The following is an 11,110-nucleotide window of genomic DNA, read 5'->3' on the forward strand; positions in this document are numbered from 1 at the left end:
ACCACGTGCATGACACTGTGACCTCCAGGCTGTAACGGAGGACCTGAAGCAGCTAACACAGCGAACGTGTCATTTATCCCAGCGGCTGTGAAATTCAGTGTTAAAGAGGCTCCGTCCGCGCAGCGAGGGAGGGGCCCGAGGGGGAGCCTGGCTGCTGGGCCTCGGCTCACAGCGCCCGCACCATCGCTGAGCCGCCACGTCCACCGGGAGGGAGAGACGGTCACCTCTAAGGTTAGGAAAACAAAACGCAGGACAGGGAGTATTTACAGGAAGTCAACGCGACGCGCAGACTCCCATGACCCGTGGCGGGGCCTGGAGGAGATGACGCGGGGCCGACACGCTCCCACTCAGGCCCCGCTGCCGCTGCCGAGGGAAGGGCCTGGTCCTGGAATCCCAGGCCCGGGAGGGAGACTTCCGGTCCCGCCCAGACTCCCCCTCCCCCTCCCCCTCCCCCTCGCCCCTGAAATGCCAGCCACTGAGCAAGAGGACACGGTGGGCAGGAGAGGTGTCGCTATGGGTCCCACCGCAGGCGAGGATGCCCTCCAGGGGCGGGGGCACAGATGTTGGGGCGAAGCAGAGCGAGAGGCCTGGGAGCAAACCCCACTGAGAACGCAGAGAAGGCGGCAGAGGCTCCCACAGGGAGAGGGACAGGCGCGGGCGCCGGGAAGGGACACGCTCAGAGCGGCCGTGGGGGGCCCAGGCGCAGACGGGCCTGCCCTTGGTGGGTGTGAAACCCCCTCTGAGGGCTGCAGTCAAGCCAAGGATGCGACGTCCCAAGAATAATAACAACACGTAGGACATTTAAGCTTGAACGGTGTGGAGGGCAAAGGCAGCTGAGTGGGAGTAGAGTGTCCACACTTCACTTCAAGCTGTAACACAGGTTCCAGCACGGGACCAGCTTCAGTGGGTCTCAACCTTCTGGCCCTTTAAATACAGTTCCTCATGTTGTGACCCAACCATAAAATTATTTTCGTTGCTGCTTCATCACTGTCATGTTGCTACTGTTAGGAATCGTCATGTAAATATCTGATCTGCAGGATGGTCTTAGGCGACCCCCGTGAAAGGGTCATTCGACCGCCAAAGGGGTCGCGACCCACAGGTTGAGAACCGCTGCTCTAGATGTGTGTATAGTAAACCTAGAGCCACCGCCACGAAACGAGGCAGAGCTGTGCCTGACACACGTGACAACTAATCATCAAAGACAGAATCCTGAGACACCTTTCCATAACCCACAGGGAGGCCCTGGCCGGTGGCTCAGTGGTTGGAGTGTCAGCCCTTAGACCGAAGGGTCTCGGGTTCGATTCCCAGCCAGGGGGCGGTTGGTCAATGTGTCTCTCTCTCTTTCCCCCCTCCCTCCCTTCCACTCTCTCTAAAAATTAATGGAGAAAATATCGTTGGGTGAGGATTAAAAATAAAAAAATAACCCACAGGAAGGTAAGAAATAAAAAAATAATAAAATGAGCCCTCGCCAGTAGCTCAGTGGTTAGAGCACCGGCCGGCTGATTGAAGGATCGAGGGTTCGATTCCTGTCAAGGGCACATACCTCGGTTGCAGGCTCAACCCATCCCTAGCCCCGGTCGGAACACGTGTGGGTGTCACCCAGTTGATGTGTCTCTCTTACATTGATGTTTCTCTGACCCTCCCCCTCCCTTCCACTCTCTCTAAAAATCAATGGGAAAAATATCCTCAGGTGAGGATCAAAAAATAACAACAATAAAATGAGACTTATGCCCCAACGTATTAACAGTTACTTCACCTTAAACGTAAATGGTCTAAATATACAAACTAATTGACAGGTATGAACAGAGTAGATAAAGATGATACGATGCAACAACACGCTGACTATGCAACTCAATTCGCAGGACTCAGCAGGTCGGTTACGAGTACACGGATGGAAAACATATGCCCCGACAGCACTCAGGGCAGAAACGTGGCCGCGCTCAGACAGACAGATGTCAGAGCAGAGAACACTGCCAGAGACAAGGAGGAAATCGCTAATGACAGAGGGGTCAGTCCCCCAGAAGACGTAATCTGAATATTTACACACCACACAACAGCGGCTCAGCCTCCTCGAGGCCAGCACTGAGCTAAAGGGGAAAACCGACAAACCCACCGTCATACCGGCGGCCCTTGAGCAACACGGCCTTGAACCGCCGGAGCCACTTAACGTTCGGATTTTTTCCAATAGGTGCTGCCAATGTGCCTTCTCTTCCTTGTGACTTTCTTAACACGCGCTTTCCTCTAGCTCACGTTGTTGTAAGGATGCAGTGGGTAATACATATAACATACACAATACGTGCGAGCGGACTGTCATGCCATCGGTAAGGCTTTCGGTCGGCAGTGGCTGCGTGGAGGGCGGACACTTGGGCACTTGGGCACGGCACTCTCAGCAGCTGCCAACCCTCGGGCATCGAGGCCACAGGAAAACACCCCGTCAACCAACAGGACCTCACTGCCCCGCATAACCACCTTCTCCAGTTCCCATGGGCCGTTCCCAGACACGGCGCACAGAATACAGTCCATATTCAGACCCTGACAAATTTAAAGGAAACGAAACCACACAGAGTGCTCTGGCCATAATGGAGTCAGAGGACTCAGTAACAAAGGCGGCGGGAGAGCCCATAACCTCTCAGAAACACCGACGCGCCTCTGAGTAATCTGCGGGTCAGAGAAGACATCGCAAAAGCAATCAAAACGCACGTGGATCTAAATAAAAATGGAAATACCGCGCACAGACACATGTGGGCAGGCGAACGCGGTGCCGGGCGGGAAGTTACAGAACTAGGAACGCTTACAGCAGAAGAGAGGAAATGTCTCAAGTAAACACGCCAGTCTCCACCTCAAGAAACTCGGGGAAAAAACAGCAAAATAAACCCAAAGGACGTAGAAGGAAGGAAATGATAGAGTAGCAATAAGTGCAATTGAAAATAGAAAATGCCCTAGCTGGTTTGGCTCAGTGGATAGAGCGTCCGCCTGTGGACCGAAGGGTCCCAGGTTCGACTCCGGCCAAGGGCACATGCCCGGATTGCAGGCTCGATCCCCAGTAGGGGGCGTGCAGGAGGCAGCCAATCAATGATTTTGTCATCACTGATGTTTCTATTTCCCTCTCCCTTCCTCTCTGAAATCAATAAAATAAATATTTTTTAAAAATAGAAAAAAAACATAAAGAAGAACCAATGAAATAAAAAGCTGGATCCTCAGGGGGAGAAAATCAAGAAATCTGATAAACTTCTAGGAAGACGGACAAAAATGAAAAGGAAAGGAACAGAAGCTAAGGCCACTCTCACCACTCAGTTCAACATAACACGACAAGTCCTAGTGCTGCACTAAGGCAAGAAGAACCAGAAGGCATACCCGTGGGGCAAGAATAAATGAGAATGTCCCTATCTGCAGATAACACGCTGATATATCTACAAAATCCCAAGGAATGTACGGGAAAGCCCTGGAACCAATAAGTTTATTCCACACGGTCACCGGACACAAGACTGAGACACAAAAATCAGTCCCGTTGCTGTACTAACGAGGAGCATTTGGAAATGGAAAATAAAAGCACAGTATCCTTTAAAACGGCTCCAAAGGAAATGAAATGCTTTAGTACAAATGTAACAAAACACAGGCAGGATGCACAGGCTGACAATCCCAAAATGCCGGTCAGAGATGACCTTCTAAACTAGCGGTTCTCAAGCTGTGGGTCGCGACCCCTTTGGGGGTCGAACGATCCTTTCACAGGGGTCGCCTAAGACCATCGGAAAACACACATATAATTACATATTGTTTTTGTGATTCATCACTATGCTTTAATGATGTTCAATTTGTAATAATGAAAATACATCCTGCATATCAGATATTTACATGACGATTCCTAACAGTAGCAACATTAGTTATGAAGTAGCAACGAAAATAATTTTATGGTTGAGTCACAACATGAGGAACTGTATTTAAAGGGCCAGAAGGTTGAGAACCACTGCAGACAGACCGGGAGAAAATACTTGCAAACCACGCATCTGTGCCGGGTGGCACCGAGCTCACGGAAAGGCGTTCAACACTGCGACCCACAGCAGCGCGGTGGCACTCACACCTACGGACGCCTGGGCTGAAGAGGCGACGCCGCCAAGTGCCGGCGGGAGTGCGGAGAAGCCGGCTCACTCCCCCAGGGCTGGTGAGGGTGTAAAACGGTGCGACCACTTTGCAGACAGCGTCCTCACAAAGCTGAACATGCAGCCCCGCCGGTGTGGCTCGGTGGGTGAGTGCTGACCTATGAACCAGGAGGTCAAGGTTTTGATTTTTGATTCCCAGTCAGAGCACATGCCCGGGTTGTGGACTTGATCCTCAGTAGGGGGTATGCAGGAGGCAGCCCATCTCCCTCTCCCTTCCTCTTTAAAATCAATAAAAAAATATTAAAAAAAAAATCAATGGAAAAATATCCTTGGGTGAGGACTAACAAAAAAATAAATAAATAGCCGAAACCAGTTTGGCTCAGTGGATAGAGCATCAGCCTGCGGACTGAAAGGTCCCGGGTTCGATTCCGGTCAAGGGCATGTGCCTGGGTTGCGGGCACATCCCCAGTAGGAGATGTGCAGGAGGCAGCTGATCGATGTTTCTCTCTCATTGATGTTTCTAACTCTCTATCTCTCTCCCTTCCTCTCTGTAAAAAATCAATAAAATATATATAAAAAATAAAATAAATAAATAAATAAATAAAAGGAAAAAGAAAATCACAAAAAAACTAAAAAACAAAACTGAACATGCAGCTACCATACAACTGACCAATTTTATCCCGGATACACGAAAACTGATGCACATACCAAAACATGTACAGAAGTGTTCATAGATTTGCTCATACGAGACAGAAACGGGAAAGGACCCAGATGTTCCCCAACAGGTAAACGGTGCACGGTGGTAAATCCACACCACGGATGCTGATCAGCAATCAAAAGGCAGAAACGACTGGTGATTGACACATGAAACTACGTGGTTGAATCCCCAGGGAGTTAAGCTGAGTGCTAAAAGCCAATTCCAAAAGCACTTTGCCTGTCTTGCGTATATAATATCCTTGAAGTGGCAGAAGTATACAATCGAGAGCAGACAGGTCAGTGCCAGGGCAGGGAGTGGCTATAAGAGGCAACATGAGGCAGCCTTAAGGTGATGGAATGTTCTGTACCTTTCCCCACGTCAACATCCCGGCTGTAACGCTGCACTGCAGTTTCGCAAGATAATTCCACGGAGGTGACTAGGTGGAGGGGACATGATGTCTGTATTATTTCTTACAACTGCATAGGACTCTGTGATTATCTCAAAATTAAAAGTAAAAAAAAAAAAAAAAAAGACCAGGTTCCCAGCTCTACCTCCTACAAATTAGGTAACTGACCTTGAATTTAACCCCCGATCTCCGAATTCTCCTGGCTAAATGGCACGGAGCCATCGGAAGCGCCATGGGAGGTGAATGCGGGTGTGAGGGCCTGGCGATGAGCATGGCGCACAGCTAGCGCTTTACAAACAGCACAAATACTGTTCTGAACAGCGTCATTCCACTGTCCCCCGGTGAAGCCACCCCAAGCCTCTTCCCTGAGGGATCTGTCCTAACTGAGCTACTGAAGTGAGCTTCACACTAGGAACTGCAATTAGTGAAAATCGTGGGAAGGAAACTGGGAGTTGGTTCAACAATCCCGTGTCTGTTGCTAAGCCAGTGAGGCTCATGTTTCTGTGCATCGGGAAAAGCTTAAGACTGAGCTTCCTAAAACACATTTCCACACTGATCCAGACGAAGATTCTGTGTTTTCCAAAATATCTTCTCTGCCTCTCGAGTTGAAAGAAACGAGGAGACAGTCGGCCGGATCTTTGTGCCCGGCTTGGAGGCCAGAAAAGCAGCAGAAAGCATCGCTGGCCGGGGACACAGAAAGACAATCAAGTGCACTTTACCCCAGAGGACGAGGGGAATTTCAAACACACAGCGGTCCCGGAATCGCCCCGGGCACCCGCCTCGGAGGGCTGGGCCCGCTGACTCACGAGGGGCTTTGGAAAGAGGTGAGGAGGGAAGGGGCGGTTTTATCACTCCGGTCGCTCTCTCCCTGATCCTAAAAGGGCTATTTCTACGACAGTGAAATATTTCAGTAACAGACGCATCACGTGGGAATGCGGGCGCGGGACTCCGGATGCGGGCCTGGATGCTGGCAGCCCAGGGTCCCAGGATCCCAGCACCCAGGCCCCGGCAAGGAGGGCCCTAGCAGGCCAAGGCCAGAGCTTCCTGGGGGTGAGGAGGGAAAACGTGCCGGAGGAAAGGGAGCTACGCCCGGTCTAACTTTAAGTCCCTCGGGCACACAAACCTTGCCTCCAGGCCTCGGCTTCCAGACAACCCTCCTCAACCTGTAATTTGGTTCCCACCACCAGGCCTGGGGAGGGCGGTGAAGGGATGGGCAGGGGAGATAAGGACCTGAAATAAGGGAAAGGGGTATCCAGGGGCATCCAGGGCGGGTCCCCCAGACCCCGCACACACAGGCTAGGGAGACACCAGGACCAGACTCTGTCCATCTATAGGTTTTTTGTTTTTTCCCCAATAAATTGTAAGGAGTAAAATCGGAGCAAGGGACAGAGGAGAACCTGGAGACCCACGGCACCTAAGACGTGTATTAAAGGGAGGCGATTGTATCCGGACGCAAACAAACAAAGCAACTAGGTGCGCGCAGAGGGGGTGGGAACAGGCTGGTACCCGAGAGGCGAGGGGTCATGGGTTCCCGGCTGATGCGGGGAGACATGCGCTTAAGCTCGGTCTCACCCACCGGCACCCCGCAGGGCGGCAGGGGCCCAGGTGGACGCTGGCCCGCCAATCGCTGGTGAGGCGCCCCCTGTCCTCCCAGGTACACGGCTGACCTTTTCTGGATAAACACTCGGAACCCGAGGCTTCGGCCCGTTCCCCCCGCGTTCCCGGCGCTTGTCCACGCTCACCGGGAGGGCAGGGCAGGCTCCCCGGCTGGACCTGGCACCGCGCCGCTGCCATCGCAGAGGGACGGGCCCTCGGCCGGGTCCGGGGGCCTCCCCACCTCCGAGATCCCGCCCCGCCGGCCCCCGACGCTGGCCGGCCTCCCGCTCCCACCGCGCCCAGGCCCCTACGAGGGCAGGGCGGGAGCGAAGGCCGCCACGGCCGGGCACACGGGGCGCGCATCCTTGGCCCGCTCCCCACAGCGGGGGGCACGTGGCCGCAGGCAGGGGGCGGTGCCCGCGCCTGGGGGCGGCCCGGGGCGGCGGGGGTCCCGGCGGTGCTCCGCGGCCGCACCTGCGCGCACTGGGCACACCTGGGCGCACCTGGGCGCACCTGGGCGCACCTGGGCGCAGGTGTGCGGGGGCGCGGCGACGCACGCACCTTGAGGATGTTGTCGAAGATGGTGTCGCGGAACTCGAGCAGCGCCTTCTGGTCGAACTCGCGGCCGTGGATGATGCGCATCTGCTTGAGGAAGGTGGACTTGCCGCTCTCGCCCGCGCCCAGCAGCAGGATCTTGACCAGGCGCCGCACGGCGCGCCGCTCGCGGGCCAGTCCCGCGTCGATGTCCCGGCTGCGCCGCCGCGCCTCGCGCTCCGCGTCGCGGGCCCCGCTGCCGCCCGCCCTGCGCTCGCGGCCCCCGCCGGCCTCGGCCGGCAGCAGGCAGCGGCTGAGGGTCCGCACCACGCCGGACATGGCCGCTCAGGCCATGGACCCCGCTGCGGGCGAGGCGAGCCCCGCGCGGCAGCCGGCCGCTCCCTCAGGCCGCGTCCGCCGCCGCCGCCGCCGCCCGGAGGCCCGCTCTCGCCCGCCGCTTGGCCCCGGCGGAGGGGCGGGGCGACGCGGCCCGGGGCCTGGGGATTGGTCCGGCTGCCTCCCATACGGACGAACGCGCCCTCCGATTGGTCAGCGTCACGCCGAAAGGCGGGCATCCCTGCGGCTTTTGGGGCGTGGTCGGAGCCGAAAGAGGCGGGACCTTGGGGGTGGAGGCGCTTTTCATTGGACGCTCGGGCTGAGGTTCTTTCTTTCAGAATGAAAGGGAGGCGGGGTCGTCGGGGAGGCGGAGTGGCCGTCCGCCATGACCAATTATAATTGCTCCGGGATCACGTCAATCACGGCGAAAGTGTCTGGGATTGGGGGTTTTGCGAAAGGGGGCGGGACCAGAAGTGCCAGGTGTACAAAAAGTCGCCCTGGATTCCCAGATGGGACCAACCTGTGAGACCTGGGGCTTTGCGCTTTGCGCTCCGTGTTGCCCGAAAGCTGGGGAATGCCGATGAGAGGTTCACCCGCCGCTAGACCTGTGTTTAGGGAGGCAGCTGTTCCTAAACCATTTTCCTTCCAGGAACGGGGAGGGGGATGGGCTGTACATTTCAGACAAATGCGCCCTTTGAGAGCGGCCTGGGCTCTGGCTGCTTCCCCGGAGCTGGGAACCACCAGAATCACCGCAGTGACGGAGCGCGGGGCCTGGCGCTGCTGGGTCAGAGCTGGAACCTGCACGGGACCCGGTGCCAGTTGACCAGTCGAATAACCTCTTCAGCAGCCCCTCCTCCTCCCCCACCTGTTTTGTTTTGAGTTTATGTTGTGATTGATTTTTTTAGAGAGAGAGGGAGGGAGAGACAGAAACATCAATGATGAGAGAAACATCACTGATGGGCTGCCCCCTGCACACCCCCTGCCTGGGACCAGGCCCTGCAACCCGGCACGTGCCCTGCGGGGGAATTGAACCAGCGACCTCTTGGCTGGTCGACACTCAACCAACTGGATGATAGCAACTACCTCGCATGGCTTGAAGCGATAAACAGGACATGAACTTGCACAACCCGGAGCACGGTGCCGGGATCCAAGTTCGCTCCTGCTAAGCGTTGGCCCATCTTACGGAGTCTTCGTGTGAGTCCAGCTCCTGAGAAACGCAGCGCCTCTTCACCTCCAGGCGGCTGGCCGGATTTGGGAGCCTGGGGCTGTTAAAAAGATAAACTGCGGCGTATCCAGCATTTTAAGAGTTTGAGCACAAATCGATCCCCGTCGGGCAGTGCCAGACTGAATAGAAGCTCTGCCCCAGGACGGGCGCAGGACAGAGACTTCATAGACCAGCGGTTCTCAACCTGTGGGTCGCGACCCGTTTGGTGGTGGAACGACCCTTTCACAGGGGTCGCCTAAGACCACCCTGCATATCAGATATTTACATGACGATTCCTAACAGTAGCAACATGACAGTTAGGAAGTAGCAACGAAAATAATTTTCTGGTTGGGTCACAACATGAGGAACTGCATTTAAAGGGCCAGAAGGTTGAGAACCACTGTAGCGCGAACCAGAGAAAGGGGGCTGTGTGATTGGCGATAGCTTGGGAACCAGCGGGTTGTTTGTGACGGGTTGTCCTTCGAGTTCTGATCTTGTAACCGGGAGGCATTCACAGGCGGAGATTCTGGTTTTCCTACCAAGGCCGCCTCAGCCGCGGGGCCACCTTGTTGAATTAATTGAACGGGCCTGAAAGATCATCCTGTCCACCCCCTCGCCATGAACAGGTGTGTGAAGTAAAGACCAGCGCGGAGGACTTAGCTGAGGTTCCATCTCGGGCCGTTCGGACCCTGCCCTCTCCACCCTGTGCTCACTGCACGGTGGGGTGGGAGCACGAGGAAACATCAGCGGGTGTGATCTCACCCGGTTGTACAGATGCTTTTTGCATAGTTATGAAAATGCCAGGCGCTGAGGGCTGCGGGAGAGGAATCTGAAGACAGATAAAATGCAAGAAACTTACAACTCAGCCCTCGCTGGTTTGGTTCAGTGGAGAGCGCATCGGCCTGCGGACTGAAGGGTCCGGGGTTTGATTCTGGTCAAGGGCATGTACCTCGGTTGCAGGCTCCTCCCCAGCCCGGGCCCTGGTCAGGGCTCCTGCAGGAGGCAATCCATCCATGTGTCTTCCATTCTCTCTGTCTCTCCCTCTCTCTCCCACTCTCTTGAAAAATCAATGGGAAAATGTCCTCGGGAGAGGATTCAAAAACAAAAAGCAAGGAACGCGTACTTCAGTCCGGGCACTAGACCGCACAGGTCACAGGCACGTGCGGAGGGGTGAGTCCCCAGTTCCCGCCCGAGGACCGAGAATCAGTGTCAACGCCTTCTGCAGTCCTTTGTCATCCTTCAGTGACGGAAAAAAGTTCGGTTTCTTTGTGAAAATGGCCTTCCCCAGGAAAGTTAAACGCTAAATGCTAGCTGTCTGAAAGAACAAAAGGGAGAGTGCAGAGGCCTCCAAGGCCACGTTTCTTAGAAAGAAATCGGGAATGTTGTACCACCAAGGAGGGGACTGTGGAATTCAGCAATGGACCAGCGTTAGCCCCTCACGCAGCTGAAAGAAGGGAAGGGGATTCAGAAAACGCTTTGAGGCAAGAAAGAACCAAAGACCACATCTGAAAACGAACGCTGGAATGATTGGAGTATATAAAAACGGAATAGATATATTAAGGTGCAGACTCGGACACAGGTGAAGAGAATGCACTGAAATACAGATCTGAAAATAATTACCCGAAATCCAATACAAAGATAGAGAGGCTAAGAGACAGGAAAGATGGAGGAGGAATCGCTAACATATAGTTACCCAGGCTTCCAGAAGGGACGCAGAGAATGGGGAAGAGGCAATATTGGACGTGACAATGGCCAGGCATTTTAAATCGACAAATGACACAAAATGCTTAGTGGATCAAAAAGGGAACCCAGACCAAGATCACCACAGCGAAACTGCAAGGGCATCAAAGACAAAGAGGAGACCTTAAAAGCAGCCAGAGAGAAAATAACAGCGACTATACTTTAAATTTTTTTTTTCATTTTTATTAATTTCAGAGAGGAAGGGAGAGGGAAAGAGATAGAAACATCAATGATGAGAGAGAACCACTGATGAGCTGCCTCCTGCATGCCCCACACCAGGGATGGAGCCCATAACCCCGGCATGTGCCCCAACCGGGAATTGAACCTTGACCTCCTGGTTCAAAGGTCGATACTCAACCACTGGGCCGCGCCGGCCGGGCAATAATGGCTACTATTTATATAATAGCTCCTGGGTGCAGGGCCCGATGCCAAGCACGTTGCACAAGCTTCCCATGTAACCCTCAGAGGAACCACCTACTCGCAGAGCTGATAGCTCAGTG

The 11,110-nt window shown here is 54.6% G+C and overlaps 1 protein-coding gene across 1 annotated transcript in view; it reads right to left on the reverse strand.

Annotated features, from left to right (window-relative positions):
* Window positions 1–7,726, reverse strand: part of GNA12 (G protein subunit alpha 12) — a 41,666-nt gene extending 33,940 nt beyond the window's left edge. Inside the window, exon 1 of the mRNA XM_070414293.1 lies at window positions 7,358–7,726. Within this exon, the coding sequence (XP_070270394.1) occupies window positions 7,358–7,669 (312 nt within the window). The 5' untranslated portion in view covers window positions 7,670–7,726. The remainder of the gene's footprint in view (window positions 1–7,357) is intronic.
* Between the last annotated feature and the right edge of the window lie 3,384 nt (window positions 7,727–11,110).

The sequence above is a fragment of the Myotis yumanensis genome, unplaced genomic scaffold (assembly GCF_028538775.1).
Source record: "Myotis yumanensis isolate MYYU_CA2020_CCGP unplaced genomic scaffold, mMyoYum1.0.hap1 SCAF_5, whole genome shotgun sequence".
Classification (NCBI taxonomy): Eukaryota; Metazoa; Chordata; class Mammalia; order Chiroptera; family Vespertilionidae; genus Myotis; species Myotis yumanensis.